The 22241-nt window shown below is 42.2% G+C and overlaps 1 protein-coding gene across 6 annotated transcripts in view; it reads right to left on the bottom strand.

The window, feature by feature from the left end:
• LOC120419061 (rap1 GTPase-activating protein 1) overlaps positions 1 to 14850 on the bottom strand; it is an 85088-nt gene extending 70238 nt beyond the window's left edge. For 2 of the 6 annotated variants that reach the window (XM_039581634.2, XM_039581635.2), the window contains exon 1: positions 13555 to 14050. In XM_039581634.2, the coding sequence (XP_039437568.1) occupies positions 13555 to 13628 (74 nt within the window). In that variant the 5' untranslated portion in view covers positions 13629 to 14050. Of the gene's footprint in view, positions 1 to 13554; positions 14051 to 14132 lie in introns of those variants that run through there. The other 4 variants (XM_039581638.2, XM_039581639.2, XM_039581636.2 and 1 more) reach the window with 4 other exon arrangements.
• Between the last annotated feature and the right edge of the window lie 7391 nt (positions 14851 to 22241).

Genomic DNA, 22241 nt, shown 5'->3' with positions numbered 1-22241 from the left:
TTAAATCTAGGTCTGGCCTGTCCCTGTCGGGGCTGGCTGGATGTGCAGCCGGAATGTGCAATGTGTTCAGCAGGGGGATATGCATAATAATAATAATGAATGCATATTCAAACACACTGGCAGACAAAACCCCGAAAGGGCCGGACCCTACCGGGTGGAGGATAATAATAATTTTCGCAACAGTTGCAGCACGAGGCCTGAATAGGCGTTCTAATTGGAGATAAATCACACAGGCTGAAATCTAGAGCGAGCATTGTTCACCGGAAGACATCTTCATCGGCCGACTCTGCATGAGTAGAGGCAAACTTTCACTTGCGAAACTACTTCAATTAGGCGATGTTGTTCGGGATCACACAGGATGAAAAGGGGCACGTGTGCTGGGTTTGGTTGCGTTGCTCAGGTGCACCACGTGTGTGACCTTTGAAGGAAGCTTCGAAGGAAGCTGTTGTGTTTATTAAGGCTTTGTAGGTGGAGCTTTGGGAAGAACTATAACTGATTAAAATTAAATCCGTTGACTAAAGTTTCATTCGTTGACAGTTCTTAATCATAGCAACAAAAACTTTATTTAATGAATCAATCACGATTAAGATTTTCCCAGTTCTAAACGCTTCAGTTTCGTCAAGGTATGATAGATTTGGGCTCCCTGAAGACACTCCAATCGAAAGAATTTAATTTTACTGAATTTTCTGCCAATAAATAACATTGAAAATTTCGGGTTTAAATGGCATATAAGCATACAAGCAACCACCGATGGAGCGTGATCAGGGAGCTCAAATCTAACATACCTTGACAAAACTGAAGTGTTTACTGACATCAACTTCAAACATGTTGGGCTGTGTTTTTTTACAAACGTTCTTAAATTTCCAGTTAAATTCAAACAAATCTTGTACAAATCGATTAAGATAATTGTTTTCCATTTGTCACGACCTTCACTGTATCTATACATGATTTCATACTCCAATTTATCAATACACAACAAAAAAAAACTCGCTGACCTTTGAAGGAATCTATCGATCAACCAACCGCGCAACAAAAAACGCCAAAAATTGGCGCCTGGCCAAGCCCCCCAACAACAACAGCAGCTTCCACGTGTTGCTCGCGCCAAACAAGAAATTCACAACGCTTACCATATTTTGGTCCTCAACATTCCCAAAAACAGAAAACTCACACCGAAAATTACCCTTCGCGCGCGCTCCCAACAGCGTACAAATGGTGTGGAGCTAAATACCTCCAAATAAGGAGGGGGAAGATCGATATCACAAATCCATAATACGGCGGCCAAGACATGGACTTGCCGATGGATAGTGAAAGGAATCGATCAACAAACATTCCCCTCTCGTCTGGTTGTGGTCGAAAAGACCTTGAAATTTAGAAGTACCGCGCCGACTGGCGATTCGGTTTTGTTGAAGAAAGAAGTGGAGATTATCTCCCTTTCCAGTCGGATCAGCGGATTAGGCCGCGCAAATAGGTGTATGTATGTATATAAACATGCTTATTGCGCGCGCCCTCTAATAATGCGAGATTTGGACGAGAGTGGGATTATGAGCGTTTTGAAGTGTTTATCTTTTTTTTCGGGGATGCGCATGATGAGATGAGGTGTCGCAGCATCCCCTTGCTGAATCGATGTGACCGGAAGACCAGAGGTCCTCTCATGCATAATAATATTTTTCGCCATCACCAACGTGAGAGCGCTGCATTAGAACTCTGTGAAGTGGTATAAGCTGTTTGTAATCCGGTGTTCTCGTTTTGTTGTTTGTCTGCTCCGGATGATGTCCAGGACGACGTCACTGTTGCAGTGCGGTGTTTGTTGTTGGGTGCAGCATCATAATTTTCATAATTACAATCACCTTTCTCGCCCGGGTCCAAAAGGGAGTGGAGGATGCCACTCCGAAGAGTTGCATCAACAGCAAAAAAAGTGAGCAACGGACAAAAGAGCGTCGAAACCGGAGCCTAATGAATTTCCATTCATCACACGGAAAATTTAACCCTTTTTTACGGGTCCTCACTCCTGCTGTGAGGCCGCTTGAAGTGGTCCGAGTCCGCTCTATTCTGTTCTGTTTATTTGCGTTTGTTGTAGGCACACTGGATATGATCATCTGCAGTTAGCCGAGTGCCCATCTTCCTGCTCGTCCATTATTCATGCCGTACTTGCATAACAAGTAGGTCAGTCAGTGCTATAGGTACTAGTGCAGCAGTGATTTCAAGTACCACTTTGGAAGAGGGAAAGAGTGACCGACCCGCATCGTTTTGGAAATCGAAAGGGACGTCGCATAAATAATTTCCATTTCTGTGCGTCCCGCGCCATTTATTAACCTATCACTTTGGCGAGTTCTTTCCAAACCAAATCAAAACAGATGTACACCTTCCTATTCGAGAGAGAAAGAGGGGTCGGTAATGGCCTCTTCCGTTTATATTTTATTCATTTCGTATGCAAATTCACTCCCAGTGATGGGTGGAAATTAAAAAGTAAAAACAGCAACAAACGAACAACCGGAATAAATTAGTAATTTAAGAGAGCGAGTCGTTGGCATCGCAGCTCCTCTTGAACTTGGCCCACAATCATGTGCGTGTTTTGTTGTGACTATCGGGCCCCTCTTGACTTTTTGTTCCGACATCCCAAACACGGGATAGCCGTAAAACCCGTTCAAACAAACGCACACACGTCAAACCGATAAATCTCTTCAGAACGAACCCACGACCGGATAGACTAGCAAATCCGAAATAACTGAACTTTATAATTCTTCAATCTAATCTAAACACCATCGCGCGAGCGCGCGCCCCTTTCCCGAAACTGGTGTTATTTGAACTAATTGAAAATCAACGCCACAACAGAGAGTTGAGAAAAAATCAAGATTAAATCTCGCGAAGAAAAAAAAAGCAAATATTCAAATTGTCACCCGAAGTGCAGCAAAGGTCGGTTGTTCAAATAAACCGTTCCCGCGAGCGCAATGCAACCGTACAAATTTAAATCAAAATCCGAGATTATCTGGTCTCTGGGATTGTCAATTGAAAATTCATTTGAAAGCTGTTGGAGGTTGGAAGTGATGTGGAACGGGTGATGTCATAATTAAATGTTATGATGAGTTTTTTTTTTCTGGAGCGTAATTAAATATGAACGTTTTTTTAGTGGTGTAATGAGCCCAGATTCGTAAATACTCTGACAGATGGTTAATGTTGAAAATTGACACTAAAGAACTTTTTTTTCTCATGCATTTTGTGAAAAAAAAAATAAAAACTCAATAGCGCCAGCCGCACGTCAAATGCGCCAACTGCGATGGCAACCACATTGCGAACTACCGTAGCTGTACAGCGCGAAAGACTCACCAGAATGCAATCTGGACAGCGTCCATCGCGTGCAAAGTGCGCCAACTGCGGTGGCAAAGGCATAGCAAACTATCGTGGCTGTCTTTCTTTAAAAAAAATGTTATGGTTTTAAGAGGTTACGGTGAAACTTCAGCAAATCGATATAATTTCGACGCATGAAATCCATACTCAAACGACTCATTAAATCCAGTTTTGATCGTTTGAAATGTAGACCACACACGTTCCCAAAACCCCCCGAAAAATAGCACGATTCATTCAAGCTAATTATCCTGACCGACCGACTTTTGTTTCTGCACCCGCACCCAAATGTGAGCCGGCATGTGTGTTCCCAATTCCGGGAGAGTTCAAACCGTTGAGAAATCAATCGAAATCGTGGATCTGGTTCAATTTTCCCGCAGGCAAATCTCGCAAAACAAACGGTCCAGCGTGCGCGCGCCCGCCCAATTATAGCATTGTTTGTCTAAACATCCAAGCAGGCGTTGGGCGGGTTGCCACAGTTCAGTGATCCACAAAAACTTCCCTGGAACCCCGAAAAATACACAATGTAATGGGTCGAAATTTAAATAAATTTGCAATAAACAAATAGCGCGCTGGGTCGTGAAATTTGCCACCGAAGAATGTAAACAAACCCCGGGGTCATAAAATTTAAATGAACAAACCTGGCCGGGGCTGCGGCAGTAAAGTTTACAAACAATTTCCCCAAAAGAAGTGCCGGTTTTTGCGCGAATGCCTTCGGGACACCACCTTGGGAAAGTGGCAAGATTTATAACCGCAAACAAACCGCACCGCTCGGGAAATAAATAATTATAACCGATCCCAACGCAGGGAATTCGAACACTGGAATCAATAAAAGTTATCCCTTTTTAAATATTTGCTCCTTCTGGGCAAAGCAGGCGACGACGACGACGACCCGCAGTGCAATGGCACCGCAAGAAATGCATCTTTTCGCCGTCATCATCGGCATGCTAATGGTGCTTGATTGATGGTCGTCCCTCTTTCCCCTAGTTCGAAGTTGTTGTGCCACCAGAAAAAGTGCATAAAAATAAGGTAATAACAATAAAATGCTACACAATGGCCAAGAACTTCTTCAACTGTCGACGTCGACGACGTCGTCGAGGAGGAAACCGTTTAAGCTGGCAGTTTCACAATCAAGATTGAGGCAAGGATTTCCCCCTTCTTTTCGCCAAATCGGATTTCCTATCCGATTCCCTCGTTATCGTTCCGGCAGGTAACCGATTCTCTCTATTGAGCAAGTCACCCCCGGGACTCTCTAAGAAGCCATTTGAAAGAATAAAAAACCGGTGCCATTCCCCCTCCTAGCGCAGAACGCAGTCAGGTTCAGAACCACTTTCTCCTTCTTTCTTCGCGCTTTTGTACAATTGTATGCACACTTGAAGACCACCATTTATCACCTGCGTATAGGGACCGGAGGGACCGCCGCGGAAGACTTCAAACGGTGACGGAAATTTTACGTGATGCGTGTTGAGATTTGGGGTATGCAAAAAAATGTAAACATGCGGGACAAACGGTAGGAAGTTGTCGTTGATTTTTTCGTTTGAAATTGGTCTTGATGTTGGGAAAGTCTTGGAATCTTTGAAACCAGTCAAAGTAGGCTCGTACACAGTAGCATCGATCGCGCGTCAAGTGCGCCAACTGCGATGGCAAACGTACGGTTGCTTCTGCAGCTATGGAAAAAGCATGGCTTGCTAATCGGAAAAGTAGTGGTCGCGCGTCAAGTGCGCCTACTGCGGTGGGAAACGCACAGCAACTTCCGAAGTTGAGGAACTTTTCAAAAGCATGACCTTCTTGTCGCAGACAAGGACATTTTCTCAACAAATTCTCAGCAAGCAACTCCGTAGGAATTCTAACTTTCCTGAGAAAATTGGTTGCAATCTATAAATCAAGGGCTTAATAGACATCATAACAATAATGACTGTGCGTTTTTTCTTCTTCTTTCACCGCGCCCTGGACACGAATAATATGCTAAAAGACCGTGCAGGCAGTTAACAGAACTAGAATTGCAACCCCTAATTTTTCCCCGGCGCCCCTTTCTCCGTGCCAACTTTCTTTATCCGCATTCAAGCCGAAGGTACCCTCCGACATTTGAATACACTTTCTCCGAAGAGCAAGAAGAAGAACTTTTTATTAATTTGCATCGTCGCGACATTAAAAAATTAGGGAAGCCGGTACGCAGAACAAATAACCAACTCCGCTTCGCGATTTTTCCCACGTCGTCGACGTGTCTATAAAGATCGGTAAAGTCTTACTTGCTCACGATGTCGAGGGTTCCGAAAAAAAACGGAACTTTCTTCAACTTTTAAAACGCGAGGGGGAACTTTGTTTAAGAATCTCGCGCGACAAAAGACTCTCGGAAACGATAAGAGGCCGTTGTCGACTCGAATAGTTGGTGGTGGTTGAAGTGAATGAAAGAAGGAAAAAGTGAAAAGTTTAAGCTGGAATTAAGGACACAATCGCTGTTTAATCGACGAAAGCGAAAAGGTAAAAATCGATAAACGATGTCTTTCGCGCGAGCGCTCCTTCAGCCAAAGTCAAGTGTCACTCGTTCGGGACCAGCATCACGATCCAAGTGTGCGCTGCCACGTCGAGAGGCCTACCGGGATCACACGCTAAAAAGTTGCACTTTGGTTGAAAGGCTTGAAATCGAGAGTGCGTCTTTCTGAGCCTACTTTGATGATATTTTTGGTCGCGAGACAAATGCGGAAAATGCGATGGCAAATGCACAGCTGCTTTCGAGAGTTATTCGTTCTTTGATGATATTTTCGCTCCTTGTTTGAGATGCTCGTTGCAAATTGATATTTGATCGCTTTTTGGAACAAATTTGCCGTTATCATAATCATGCAAGGAGTGACGCAATTTATGAAAGACCCCACCTCACAGCATGGGAACCACCATCGCGCGCGCTTTTGTGATGGACAGTATTGTGTGTTTGTTGTGCAATTTTCGGAATTATAAATTATCGGTGGGGTGCGAATGGCCGCGCATACACGTTTGGACTTCACACCGCCGGAGCATTGCGCAATTCTGCGTGATTTAAAGTTTTTTTTGCCTTCCACGCGAGATGCCGAGAGGCCATGGCACGAGGGTCCAAATACGGTCCCAAAACTAATTTCGTTACCCACCTCCGTCTAACGAATCGAGGAAGGAATCTTCTACGCTGCTAGTATGGACTTGTGGGTTGGTTTTCTATTTGTTTTAATCGAGGCCGTTTTACGATTGGACACAGCAGGTTTTCAGTTCTCGACTCGACTCGGAGGCAATTTTCAAGGTATTTAGGATCGGTTACAAATTGGCCTCCACTTGCTGGAATAAATTGAACCGTTTCCGTTCTCACCATCAAGACCATCAATACAATTTGGCACAAGCAGAACAAAAACTAGAGAAAAATGTCTTTCGTCATTTTTTCTCTTTCTCAACCCAAAGAAAGTCAGTCAAAGTTCCCACCACAAGAAAGCAGTCAAAAGTCACCCAATTTTTTTCGCACCCCCTAATGCGATTGAGCAACTCATTAGCTTCGCTGACACCATTTGCTGCTGCAGAACATCCGAAAAAGTGCCGGAAAGAACGTCACACTTGAAACATTCCAACCTTTCTTGGCTTTCGTGGTGTCGCGGCAAAAAAGTAGGAAGCTTCCCGTAAACACACCCCAAAAAGGGGTTCCAAGCTGGGCGATGCGGTTTCGTACCGAACATCCGGACTCCCACTGCGAGTCGGCAGAGTGATGGCAAAATAATGATCGATTTCAGCTTCCTCCCTCTTCGGAGGAGTCCTTTAATGGGATTCCGATTCCTTGAAGGTTTTTTTTTTTAAACTGGTGTTATTTGCTAGTTTGAGAACGGTCCTTTTTTGTTTTGGGAATGTGTTTAGGAAAATGTATTTTTGATGATGTTGTTTGGTTTGCTTTTTTATTGCCAGGGAAAAGTGCTTTTCGAGAGTGTGGGAACAGGACCACCCGTAGAAAGGGTCCGAATCTTGGGAGAGGAAGTGTCATACCTTGTGATCGACCCTGTGAGAAGTTTGCTTCTGTTCGGCATCAATAATTAATAAACCATGACCTCTCGCAAGAAAATTAACATATTTGGACAACTATTGGCCAACTACCCTACCAGCCCAAGTTGGAGGTTTGGTTATTGTTCCCCAGCCTGCTTTGAATGGGCTCCAACTATGGAGTCGCAAAACTTCCGGTCATGCCGAGTTCAACCTTCTGCGGGTATTGTCGGGTGGGCCATTTCCTCAGAAACACTATTGCTGGCGGGGTGTTAATTACACTCATGCACTAATAAGTACTTGTGGTGCTTAATTAGCATTGATTAATCGTCGTGATCGATTACGAAATGCGACGACTTCGAGAGTAACGGTTTCTCGGCGCAAAACAAAAACTTCCCGTCGCACGTAGTAGGCGTTGGATTTGAAATTCATAAACAAAGCAGGCGGGTTTGATGTGATTTTAAGAACGCATCAATATTTTATCACGATTCCCGAAAAAAGGAGCAGCTTTGGCTAATTAAAAGATCCCCACCGATACGAAATGGTCAAAACTCGAGTTAGGAAAGGTCGCTTTTTCGATTAACACCGCCCGCTCGGAATGTGGTACAAAACGGCCGAACGGTCGTAAAACCGCGAACAAATACGAGCTGTTGACACCTACGACGTCGACGCGATAGGTGGCTTTTCGGTGGGGAGTCGTAAAAAATGTTCCGATTTGTAGACGAAAAAAAAAATCAATATTAATAATGATGCGATGAGGAAAGCCCACCTCGAAAAATAGCACAGATCGTAAACCAATCGTTCGATGCAAATCGAGCTCAAGTCGGTAGGTGAAAACACTTTTCTCTCACCTCACTCGCACTCTCGACACAGTTTTAGACACGCAAGATTCATTGGAATGGCCAGAGAAATATGCACTTTCCGGGGCCATATTTTGTGTGTTAAGTGCACACGCGGAAAGAAGACGACTCTTCACGCAGTTTGATTTTAGTGCCTCAAACAGACAAATGAGTGAGATAGAATCACAGGAGGCCTAGCCAAGCGTGAGCGCCGGATCCAAGCATGCGAGCAAACTGACAAACCAAAGGTTGTAAATTACCTCCTCGGCTAGCAGGCTCCGATACAAGAATAAAACAACACTTTAGCGTTTATTTATTACACAATCGGACTTTTTTCAGTTCTCAAATGCCCTCCGAGTTGGCCCCGCACAGTGCAAGGTGAAGACAGGCTACGGGACCCTTGGAAAGCAACGCACAAGAACCGGCGACCCTTGAAATTAATGTTAACAAAAGTCGAGTCAAGGAGATTCCGGGGCCAGAACAAAGCCATGTTGTGGTGCTCTAATTATAACCCCCGGTCCCCTGTTTCCAAAACCAGGGAAAAAACAATGCGTATTGGTTTACGTGATTCTCGTGACGGTCGTCTTCCGGACCCTTTACGCATCAAAGCAGTCACTGACGGTTCTTAAATTACGGTCAACGCTTGCCTGGATGCCCGGCGTGATATATGCATGCATGCGTGCGGTGATGTGCTCTACTTGGTGGTGGTCAAGCCTACTGCGGTCGGTTTGAAACTCGGCTGTAGGTAATTACATGTGCCTACTGCGACTTCGAACCGGCGTTGTGGTTCTTGTGACGAGTCGAGTTCTCCCATATTGTTTCAGAAAAAGGAGGAAAGGTAAAATGATACTTTTTTGACGGCGCAACGGAAAATCAAGAAAATCCGGTCAGTTTGGGTAATAAATGTCACTGGAGCAGCGTGGCGTTATCAATCGTTTCCGATCTGGATTTCCTTCTTTCCCCTTTGAAACTTTCTTTGAAGTTCTAAGGTTGGTGACAAGATAAACTAGTTTTGAGGTTAAAAACGTGAATCCGAGTGCACGGGAAAAAAACATCACAAGAAAAAGCCAAGATTTATGGGAGTTTTCTTCTCACCTTTGGGAGAAAACAATTGTGGAGTGCACTGTACTGCAGCGGCAGCATCGTTCTTCTTTGGAAATGATACAACTTTATTTATTTGCCTAAGATTAACATCAAAGCACATTCGTCTGTCGCTTTTGTACGGGCCCATGTTCTTCCGCCTTCCCTTTCAAAGGCCGGGTTCTTTATTAGATTACATCTCAACTCGCTTTCAGCGCACTCCGAAATAACCCTTTTCATCTCGTTTAAAAAAAGAAACAAAAACATACTTTCAGCATTCAGCAAAAACAAGCCTCTTCTCACCCCGCAAAGCAGTGACCGTTATTGCCTAATTTGGAGGCCCCCTAAAACCCACGCGCAGCGTATGTTGCCCATATTCGTTTCTTCAAAAAACATTAATCCACTTTTCGCCCCCAAAAACCGTACCCACCAAATCCATAAATCAACGCAGGCCCTGTCTTTCTCGCGCACTCTTCACGCTATCGCGGGCGCGCGCACTTTCGTTATCATTCTGGGCACGATCGGGTCATAGTAGGCGCGCAGTGTGTGTAGTTCTGCAACGTTGCACGCGTGTCGCATTTCAAACCACGATCGCGGCCTGCTACGATGCTTGAATGCTGCACTTTGAGAGGGACTCAGAAAAAAACAACCAAGAAGTTGTTTTGAGCCTCGTTGAGATTGATAAAGCGCGCGCGCAGATTATGTGCAGCGATTTGTTAGCGCTCAGACCTCCTCCAATCAGCTGCATCGATGCTAATTAGGTGGTGAAATGAGCAAATTTGTTCGCCAACACGGGAGTGTGTCGAAGAAAGGTAAACAAACCACGTGGGAAAGGGGCAATCTCTGATTGGCGCGCTAATTGGTTGAGAAATAGTCAAAATCCACGCGAGCGTGCTCGCGCAGTTGTGGGAAAATTTGACCACTTGTAAAGTTGTGTTCAACCGTTTTGTGCAATATGTTGCTTTATTAGTCAAATTTGTGTGTTTGCAACGGCAGAGAACAAATTTCTGGTACACAAAAGTTTTGATCGTAACGGTTTGCTCACACGTACGATCGAATCGATCGTAGCAAGCCACGTCGCAACAACCGCCGATATGATCGCATGATGAGTACTAAACTGCAGGCAGAGCACACTACGATTATGGGTTGTCCTCGATACGGTTCGGTGGGTTCCTTGGCAACCGAAGAAACAGGTGTCAGCGCGTGCGCGCTTGCTACGATGTCTCGTGCCCGACTTCAATTATTGTTGGCTCATCCAGGCCTACTGCGCGATCATCTTCGGCGAAGGTCACAGAAAATTCGTTGGACGACAACGCGGTAATGAATGCACTTGTTTTAATATGAATCTATAATAGGTGTCGTTGCGCTTCCTCGTTTGCGGGATCTCACTGGGACAAGGTGTGTTTGATGCAATAAACTGTACCTTATTACACGCTGGCTGCTACCTTGGAGGCAACGTAAGAGGGCGTCGTTATTCGCGAGAATTTGTCGCCCACCCGATCCCAACGTGTGCAATAATGGCCTGTTTTACACTGACACTTGATGGAGCTCTTTTGCGTTCCAGCAACACACACCGGCAGCAGCCGGAGTGTGGTTGATGGGACATTTATTAGAGCTTTATCTATGGCGAGCACGAATGGCCGGAGCGCGATTCTTGTTCAATCTAACCTGGTGCGCGACGGAACAACGAAAAACGTTACGACGGCGTGGCGTGGCCGTAAAGTACGTTTTTGAATGTCATTGGTGTTCTCTCCCTCGCTGTGTCTCTGGTTCACTGGGATGGAAAATGGTCTGGCGTGTACAAGATTCAATTTGTCGACAACAGGAAATTTACTTCTGCCGATTGAAATTGTGTCAGGGCGTGAGATTCAGCGCCTGCTTTGCTTAAAAGTGGTACAAAAAGAGCCAGATTTAGTTCGTTTGGAACAACTCTGAAGAAACAAACATACAAAGTGCACATGTTCTGAACGGATCATTAATTATTCCGCAATCAACACTTCATAAATCTACCGGGCGCGCAACACTTCCTTTTCCTATCACGCTCCAGTGCGCCGCCTACTACGACTCCTAGGAGCAGGAAGGTCCCCCGGGAACCATAATTTCCATATCGCGCGCTCTCAGCGCGTTTCGGGAAGTAAAGTAAATGACTAATTGCTTGTAATCTCTCTCCCCCTTTTGTGTCACACGTTCGTCCTAGATCGAGTCCTAGAGTCGTCCCCGGAAGTCCGCAGGTACCGCGCGGACAAACAAATTAATGTTTCCATTTCCGATGTAGCTCCAGGGAGAGCAGCAACTGCCAGGATGATATTGCCTATTTGGACGACAAACAAACGGCGCGAGGTGTCCTGCCGGGATCGGTCTCCTTGTGTGTGTGAATAGATTTTTATCGCTCCAGGACATTTTACACGCAATCAAGAGTGAAAATTGTTTGATCGGGAAGTCTTGTATGACAAAACAGAGGAAAAAAACACACAACGCCAGACAGGATATCGTCAGGCAAATAATGACGTTTTTATTTGCCTAGTTTGGCCCGGTTCTAGCTGCGGGAGCAATTTCCAATAATTTTTCGCCCTCCTCCCGATCATCATCATCATCGCCGGAGATGGTTGGGTTCAACTTTGTTGCAGTCAGTTGCAGTTTCGATCTCACGCTGAGAATTATATTAAATTTCAGGCGACGACCATGGGAAGTCCGCTCGTTTGTCGTCCTTTTTCTTTACTCTTATCATGCTCCTTTCTACGAGTAGATGCAATTTATCAACCCATTCGGGGCGAGAACAACCATCACCACCCACGGCGCGAACCTCAACCGCCGTGACCGATGCGTCGCGGCCCCCGAAGGGGGAAAGCAATTAAAATTATGTTGTAATTACTCGAGTAATTATGCTGTGCACCGGCTTTCGAGGAAAACGCGGACTTTGATATGTAATACGACACGCGAGTTTTTAAGAAAATGAAAATGTTCTATCACGTCACGTCAATCTAGTTGGCTAAGAAGCGATCCTTACGAAACTTGGTAAAACCACAAAAGCTGGAAATAAGAGATTCAAGATTCACTTTTTATCTCAACTGTACAATCGTAGAAAGTCCAAATGAGATTGCAAGTCATTCTTCCACTAAGAAAAACACAAGCGTTGAAAGGTAACAAAAATAAGAAATAATCCTCAACCAGTTGATGTTAGGGTGGTTCACGGGTGCAACCAAATGATTTCATTATCGGGAATAGTAAAGGTTTTGATATGGATAACAACTTTGTAGAACTTTGAAAAGCGTTGGGAATCGATTACTTGAGGATACAAAGTAATTTTTGGAATAAGATTAAGGTGAAGCAGACAATTATTGATAACAAAATGAATTAGTTTATGCCGGTTATATCCTTCTTGAAGACACTGAAAGAATTTTTGATCTAAATCAAATGTGTCTCAAAATTTATTTAATTTTGTGAAGCAATTATTGAATAATGATGATTTTATAACTGTTCAAGGAAGAGGACAATCGTTACCAACAAGTATCAACACAAGAGGCTACTATTCTAAACAACTTGTAGAAGGAATTTTGTGAAAATATTTTAAACGAGGCGAAATTTATATCAGATGAAAGTCGTCACCTTAAGGGGAATCGGAAAATTTGCTAATAGATCAAATCGATCCCAATAATATACAACTATATGAATTTATGTATAACATTAAGAGTAAAGGGAGAACTGAGAATGCCTTCATTTTGTTGGGTTCCAGGTTTGAACAAAAATTAAGGGGAACCGATCATTTTTGTTAAGGGGAATCGGGACACTCAACAATAATTTAATTGAGATTTTGAATAAGAAAAGTTTATGTTTTCCAAAGAAAATGACTAATAAGATAAACTGCAACGAAATTCTATATTTACACGAGTAATAAAAACTTTTGTCTTAGTCATACAACCGTGAACCACACTATCAGGCATACATTAAAACCCTTCACCACAAAAAAAAACGTCAGAAATAAAAGGGAAAAAATGTGAGTGATTCTCTTGTTGTTTCAGGAGAAATACTTGCGGCTTTTCCACCGAGAACATTTATCGCGCGTCTCAAAGGCGCACAACACACAGTTGGTTCCGCGATAAGCGTACATGCGCGATAGAGGCTACTAAAATATTTAGAATGTTCTGCTGGGATTCTACGATTCATGCGGTTTTCAACTCTATATTTACTGATGAGCGCACCACACAATTCACGAATCTTGTGAAAGGCGCCCATCTCTCTAAAGGGATTGTGCAGATATATGAAAGAAAGGAGTAACTCAAAAAAACACAGAAAAATATGTACATACAGCATTCGTTTCATGTACCTCTTGCGGACGACCAGGGTGTAGGATTCCCTGTGCCCAGAGCTGAGGTACTTCATCGTCGTCGTCGTCGTCACAATTGACTTGTCACACAGTTTCGGGGATAACTCCTGGGATAACCTTCCCTGTCGGGAGTTTCGGTTTTCGTTTCGTGTTTTTTCGGTGGTTGCGTTGGAAGGTTAACCAGCAGCAGATGATGTGGTAGGTTATGACGCGCGATGACGATGAGGGATGTTTTCTAATGGATGAGTTTCTCGTTGATGGGTAGCACGTGACTACCGTATCGGTTCGTTGAGATCCCTGGGCTGCTCTCGCCCTCTCAAGTGATCCAATCAGTTTGAGCTATCGGACCACACATGTGCGTTCAATCACTCGAACGCGGGGTTATGAATGGGTTTGCTTGATCGGATTAATGAGCTTGGTTGTTATCCCCGTGTGGAAGCCACGCAGATGAAAGATGACAGATGATTTGTTAATCCGAAGCATCAGCGTTAGGTATGTGCGGTTATGTGTCTAGCTCGCGATCGCTCTTGCTTCTCTTACTCAATTACTCAATCACTCACATTCATAGGCCACACTGTGTCAACTAACTTGTAAAGGTGCGGTAGCCTCAATATCCAGCATAAGGGTTTGTTCCGCTGCGAAGAACTAGAATCCAGTGTACGTTCTTGACACACAGCACCAGCCACAAAACACTGTAAACACTACACACACACTCTGTGTTCACGGCGGAGATAAATCATCCACCGATCAAGTCAGCGCTGAATGAAACTCCAAGAGTAGGCTGAAACTGAGCGTAGCAGAATAAATCACAGCACACTGCATTCGCGCGCGCACGTCGATCGACAAATGATCAATCAACCGTGAGGAACAACGGACACAACAGCTTCCAGCCGGCTATCACCACAATCCACGGGGTGTTGTTATCTTCCTGCCGTCCTGCTCACTCCCCACGAAAAGAACGTCGTGCGATCCCGAAACTCGAAACGGGCACAAAACAGTAAAAATCAATTTTCAGCTTTTGCTTTCCAGCCGCTTTTCGCCTCATTTACTCTTTTACTCCCACTCTTATCTCCCCCGAAAAAAACGCAACAGGTTCTTCTTCGGGAATCGCTTCACTTGCCTCACATCGCTTCGCGATCCCATTCACAACTTCAGCAGCACACTATGATAATCGCGCGAATTCTTCGTTGCGGCGATCGAATCCCGCGGTTGTGGTAGACGAGCGCGCGGGGTGTCGTCCGACAACGTGCTAAACGTGCGATTGCTACAGGCACACTGACTGACTGACTAGCAGGCTGTGACGACAACCGAGCGCCGACTCGGATCCGTACATGAATGAAAACATTGGACCGGATCGCACCAATACAACGGGACAAGGCAGCATAGCCAGCATAAGCTTTACGCGCACGCAGCATGCTGCGACCGCGCGGTGCACACGAACACAAGGAAAAGCGCAAAACGGGTGGTCGGATTTCGAGCAGTAGCGGTGTGTTTTTCGAGCTGTTTTGCCTTCCTCACCTCACTGAGGCAAGGCTATAAAATCACTCGAAAAATGAACTTCTTAAATACGACTCCTAGATATACCTTCACGTATACCTATCGACTCAGAATCAAATTCTGAACAAATGTCTGTGGGGATGTGTGTAGACATGATTTTTTTCCACACGATTATCTCAGAACTGGCTGTACCGATTTTGGCCGGATCCGCCTTATTCTGTTCGTTTTGGGGTCCCCTAAGACCCTATTAAATTTTATTCTGTTTAGTAAAGTACTTTCAAAGTTATGCCAAGAAAAAGATTTTTTGTAGCTACAAAAAAGGGTGATTTTTGCATAACCTCAAAGGCCGGGTCTTTTTGCTTTTTTGACTTTTTGACCACGCGGGGGATTGGCAGCCACACCCCCTTGCATGCGTATCGCCCGGTTGCCACATCGCTTAAGCAGTGTCTGCGTCTCTTCTGGAAAAAATCTGTATTAATTATGTTGCTGCATCATTTTGTCTCGACAAAGATTTACACGAACTTTTTACTGAAATATATAACTCATGAGACTTTTCACCTTTATTTTGAAGAGTTGGTAAAAAATAGAATTGAAAATTGCTGTTCAAGTAAAATCAATAATTTAAAAAACCAAATGAAAAAAAATAATAAAAAAATAAAATTAATTTGTAAATACCACCTAAAATACAACATGAATGCGAGGAAGGCACCAACCACCTTAAGGTGGATTAAGTAACGTTTTTTCTGTTTGAATTCAAGCATTAAGTTGCAAAAAGAAGTTGAGAATTGAAAATGCCATGAACAGTAGCATAAGCCATGAACAGTAGCAAAAAAAATGAAAATGAAGCAAAAAAAAATGAAAATGAAAAAATCAAAAAAAATATTTAATTTAATTTTTATTTCCACAAGATTTTTATTCAATTTTGGCTTGTAATTATAATGTTTAGAAATTTCGTTATATTTTTCAAGTGTGCAGAATAAAATAAAATAAATCAAATTTAAATGAAAAAAATAAAAAAAAATATGATTATTTTTTTTCTTTCACGAGTTTTTGATAAAATTTTGGTTTGAAATGATATTTTTTTTGGCTTGAAATTATAATTTTGAAATTTAACTATTAATTTTTACAAATGAACGATATTCAATATATTCAAAATAGTTTACAACCGATTGCACAAGTTTTTTTTTAATGAATTTTAATTTATAACGATAAGTTTTAGCACCTGATTTTTTGAGGATTTTTAAGGATGAAGCATGAGCATGCATGAGCATGAGAGATCACCCATGGTTGCCCCTCCGTTGCTGAACAGAACCGTAAAATCCTTTCAGCACTACTGATCATAGGCTTCGACGATCTGGTAGTGTTACGCTTATCAACAGCATGTATGAATGCGCCGAAAAGATAAAACACCATGATTGCTAAAGCTAGATCAATTGCGAATAGGTAACAGTCATTGGCCACCAACGGCGCCCGCCATGTCAGTTTGTAGACCTCGATTTTAAGGGACGGGAATGTTAGTTAGCGCAGGTTGCTACTAGGGCAGCTGATTTACTCTGTGCTTACACCCCACGAGCGCCAGGAACCTGAAAACTTGTTAGTAGGATAGGGTGCTTGGTCAGGATTCATCATAGAAGATGATGATGCGACCCAAAATCATAGTGTTTGTTGAAAGGTATTATATTTTATTCTCAAGGCAAGCAATCGGATGCTGCGGATGAGACATTTCCCGTTTAACTGTTGTTAAATTTTTAATGAAATGGTTTAATCTTAGACAGCCGGCTGTGGAAAGATAAAACCAAATAATATTTATTTATAAAATGAGGTGTTAAACGCAATGCTGCAATGATAGCGTAGTCTGATTTTTAATTATATAATCATTTAGTTCATAAATTTGTTACGGAATGGACGCGACGAACTCAACCATCAAGTGCCTTCCGATATTTTTTCTGTAAGCTAGATAAGGTATTGATTTTCGTTGCCTCTCGAGCTACGATGCTATGGAGAGGACTTAACACACAAACAACCGACGTCGTGCCCTCCGAGCTACGGAGCTATGGGAAGGTCTTTTCAACACAAAAAAAGACTCGCGCACCACACGACGTTCTTGATGAATCAAAATAATTTTGTTACGCGATAAACCTAACTAACTCAATCGTCAACTTGCCATCCAATCAGCGATGATGAAGAAAGGGCTTGAAGCACACAATAACTCACCGATTAATATGAATAATTTTCAAGATCGATCTTGTTTTATAACTACAGCGCGACTCACTCCTGATATTCACGATCCCGAATACAGCACAAAACGAACACCGCAAAAATCCATCTCACAATCCTGATTTGTTTTTTTCTTCATTTTTTTGCTTTTTCTCACTTTGCACACAAACACAACCATCCGCTTGCACTGGTGGAACATAATTGAATAATTTCCCCCAACCAACGCGTCCCTTCACTCACCATAGGGAGATGGCGTCGCTATTTTTAGACCACGTTTTCCACTTTTGCTCATCGAAACCGACTACTTTATCGACCTAATTTTGCTGGGCGAGATAGGACGCCGTCTATTTTTAGACGATGATTCAGCATTTTAAAATCTTGCGCTTAAAAAAAACCAGGTGGCAGCACGATGTAACGCCACGTCCCTATTCTTGCAGGCACAATCCTGATTTTTTTCTTCACTTTTCAAAATTAGGCGATTGGACTTTAAAGTAGGAAAAACTTTGTAGAAGAATTGAAAAAATAACAAGATAGGAATTAAATAAATTTGAAGATAGGAGAAGTGAACGGAAATGAAAAGTATTAGAATTTTGTTAAACATTCTTAAAGCAATATTTTAAGTTCTTCGAAAAGAATCCACAGCACTGCTCAGGATGTCACAGACACGCAAAAGTGCTGAACCGACTCCTATTTATCCGGTTGTCTCACATAAAAACTAGACGGTTTTTCAGGATAATCTTAAGCCAACGAAATATCACAACAACATCAGCACACTTTTGCCAACGGTTTACCCTACGCTCACTGTTTCTCACGGTTTTCTATTTTCCACTAAAATTTACTTGTCTTCTTTGGTTTAAATCCGCTTACAAGTCACACAACACAAATCACTTCAAAATTTTCAATTAAAATTCCTAAAACACTTCTCAATTGGCAGAGTTCGTCGTGCACCAAAGAGTCCATCACTTAGTATTTTTGATTTTCCTTTGGATAACATTTCATTCACTAACACGCGCACTGAATTAATCAAAGTTAATAAAAAATCCGCTAGGATACACTTTCACCACTGGGCCCTAATGAAATGTTTGGCTTCGCGGATAGCGAATGAAAATGAAAACAAAGTGCAAGCGAACACGAGCAAAACAAATGTCACTTCGGATGCTGTCAATGCTGTAAACGGAACGCTCTGCTGGAAAAGCAAAACGTCTGACAGCGTCTGATCTTTTTAGGATTTTCTAAGGAGGAGGGAGGCAAAAACTTAAAATAAAATTTGCAATAACCTTATGAGCGGTGATATTTGATTAAACGCAAAATAAAGGAGTTATAAATAAATATCTTGAATTTATTGTTTTATTGATACCAATAAGCTTGATTTCGAAAAAATAAAAAATAAAACTTCTAAAAGAGCTGAAATGATAACACTATGAAGATCACGCAAGACATCAAGTTTTTTTTACAAAGCGATAAGCTTCCGTATTTCATAATTCTTGTGGGCGATTTGGTCCAATCATCGAATAATTTTCGTTCAACCTACAATTAACTTTTTGTATCACGTGAATCTTGCCTCTAAAAAACCATCTCCACGCGTGAATTCGCAATCACCACTCTTGAGCGGAATTAATAACTGTGAAATAAACTACCTTCCGATTTGCTGCCGACAAATGATGAAACAATTATCACCATTTATCAAAACACATCTCCACAGCGCGCGGGCGAGGACCACGCCAATGGTCTGACACTTGGGCCGATTATTGTTATGTTTTGGCCGACCCCTTCGAATCCAATCGTCGCATTGTAACAACAACGCACACCGGGCGTCTTGTCTCGTGCCAAATTGCTCTTCCAAATCCGATAAATCAAAATCATCGAGCGCATTCAGCGCAAAAGTCCAACAAATCAACCCCCGTCGTCGTCCGAGCACGAACTCATACAAAACAACAAAGAACTTGTCGAAACATTAATTTAAGAGTCGTTACGCAACACATTATTACTCTTTTTTTCAAAAAGCGTACTCAACCCGAACCGAAAAACGAAACGGTTGTTCCGAAAGGAAGTGGAAGAAGCACCAAAATCAAAATCGGATTTGATATTTCCCCCGATCAGAAAAAGAGCACTTTTCGGAAAAAATCGTCGAAATTAATTGTTTTTTTTTTTTCGGAATACAACCCCTAATTCCGAACCAACATCCGTGTGCGATTCAAGGCTTTTTCGTCCATTTAACTGAGTTGCATCGCACGCCACACACACCGCAAAAAGGGGGTGCGCATAATAGTCGAAAAGCGCTTGCGATCATCACAAACCTCTGCGCGAATAGCCGCACTTTTCAATAAAAACAATACTCGCGCGAGGAGCAAAACAATCGCGTTATGACAGCAACAGATGGACCACACACACACAAACTTGTGGGCATCTTTGAGTTTAAAAATAATGACTAGTGACGATCAAGTCTGCACTGATGGTGAGGATCACTTTCTATTTCGTCCACGGACCGGTATGTAAATCGGATCCAAGTGGCCGTTGATCGCGAAAAAAGAAAGAAACACGCAACCATGATCATGAACCTCCTTCCTAGCCCAGCAGTTTATGATGCGCTAAACGACGTTTGTTAAGCAACAACATCACATCCCGTCACATCCGCCATCCGATCGGCGGCGTCGACGTCGCGAAGGTACCGAAGGTTTCTGTAATGGGCTGTTGGGTGCATGCGCATAAAATTAAACCGTTGGAAAATTCGTCTAATGCACCACCAAGTAGTTCAATCGCCCGAGCCGATGAAAGTTGAGCAATTATCATAAAATTATGATCGACCATCACTGCCAATGTCTCCTCTTATGCCACGAATTGAGCGATGATGGCACCATTGCTGTTGCACCCATCAAGTAGGCGTCGAATTGCAGCTGTACCAACGCGATCATAACAATCCACCCCTCCCCGATCCCAGGAGGCTGCGCTGCGCCGCATCAAGGTTGCCAAACGTCACCGACTACTTCGATGCCGCAACACCCATTTTCCTGGCAGCACTGGCGCGCCGCCGATCGAAGAAGGCACTGACCTGCCGCGCGACGCGTTTTCGACGGCGATCCATCAACATTAGCCATCATCATCATGCCACCACCACTCGATCGTGGATCGCGGATCGGCAACTTCCTCATCCTGACTCGCTAAGCTGCTCGCACATGTGTGTTTGCATGGGCTTTAAATCGCTCTCGGCGTGGGGCTGCTGCTGCTGCTGCTGAAGGCGGCGTTATTTGCTTATGTCTGGCGGGTCTCTTTTGCTTGGGAAGCGATTATTTTGCGCGCAAACTGCTCCGATGAGCCCATCAATTGCGCGATTTAATAGATAGATTACAGATCATGTAGGGGTTTACTTCATTCACTCTTTTAGCGTATAGGCGCAGATGCTTGAGTTTAAGGTTAAGCGAAAGGGGGAGGAAAGCTTAATTGTTGTCTAATATATGCACTTGCTAGGTACAAGATCCTCAGCAAATTTTCAATGCATTAACAGGTGCGCATAAAAAAGCTATGTCGTAAAAATAACTACAAAACTTCCCGAGTTAACTTCCTTCCTTAATTAATTACATACAACATTGTTGCAAACAATTCAGGAAAACGCGTCAAAACAATAAATTTGATACAAAATCTACCGATTTTCAGAAATAGCCATGATTCTAAAAAATCAAAAACATGGTTTACTTGTAATTATTATTTGACAAAAAGAAAATTACACAGCAGTATTCCTAACTAGCTGTCTAACTGAAAATGGTTGAACAATAGTTAACTGGTTTTCAACAAGTGCTCTACGTAGGATCTGTTCATCCATACAAGTCTTCATACAATTTAAGCTGTTTCCTTTTAGCTTACAATCAATTGTACATGTTTTGTTCCTTGAAAATTTCTATTTTTGGTATTTTTTTTTGTTATGGCCGTTTTTTGTGAAACATTTTGAAGGTTTGACATTTTGATAACTTAGCTTTTAAAATTTATATTTACTGCCGATCTTTTAAATGAAATTTCAGACAATATATATACTTGAAATTTAACGCCTATCCCAATTTGCAATAATATCTCACGATTTCTTGAAAAATATTATACGCTTAAGGAGTTGTATTTTTGAATTTTAGAGTAGTTGATTTTATTAGGAAAACTTTAACCCTATGGGTCATTCGCTTCTATTGGTAAATATTTGGGAGTAACATTCAACATTTTTAGTAGTTTGTAAAACAAGTTTTTTTTTCAGTTTTCCAAAACACAATTCATTTGAAAATGGGTGTTTTATATTTTTAAATAGAATTCGGCAGCACATACATTTTTTATGGTTATTTGTGGAAGTAAATGTTTTGTGAAAAAGGGAATTCAAAAATGAATATTTTTCGGTAGGCACCAAAATTAACCATCAAAATTTAATTCATGTAAAAAAATTCTTAAAATAAATATTATTTCAAGAAAAAAAAATATCCAAACATTTTATAAAAATCTCTTCAAATTTATAATTTAATATATATTCCTTAAAAAATTAAGATTAAAGAGCTAAGTATTTACAATAACAATTTAAGATCGAAAGAGCTAAGTATTTAACGGTTCTGTACACTAACAATAAAAAGCCAAATTTATGCCGATAAAGTCCAAACAAAAAAAAATAATCCTGAAAAGCCATTTGACTATTCCACTTTTTTCACAACCAAATCCGAAATTTCAGACAAAAATGTGGATTATTTATTCCAATTTCTGGAAATCCGGGACAAAAATTAAGAAAAGGTGATTTGAGATGGGTTTTTTTTTTCAAAAATCATATCCCTGGAACGGCTGAACCAATTTAGTTTAATAAATTAGTTGGACATTTAATGAAAAATACTAAGACATTAAAAAAAAGCTGAATACATTTACAGTTCAAATGAAAGCTTTTTTTTTTTTTTTGTCCGCCTTGTGGGCAGATATTGGGATTAGTTCACCTCGACCGT

Source organism: Culex pipiens, chromosome 2 (genome assembly GCF_016801865.2).
Source record: "Culex pipiens pallens isolate TS chromosome 2, TS_CPP_V2, whole genome shotgun sequence".
Classification (NCBI taxonomy): domain Eukaryota; kingdom Metazoa; phylum Arthropoda; class Insecta; order Diptera; family Culicidae; genus Culex; species Culex pipiens.
This window is presented reverse-complemented; position numbering and strand designations above follow the sequence as displayed.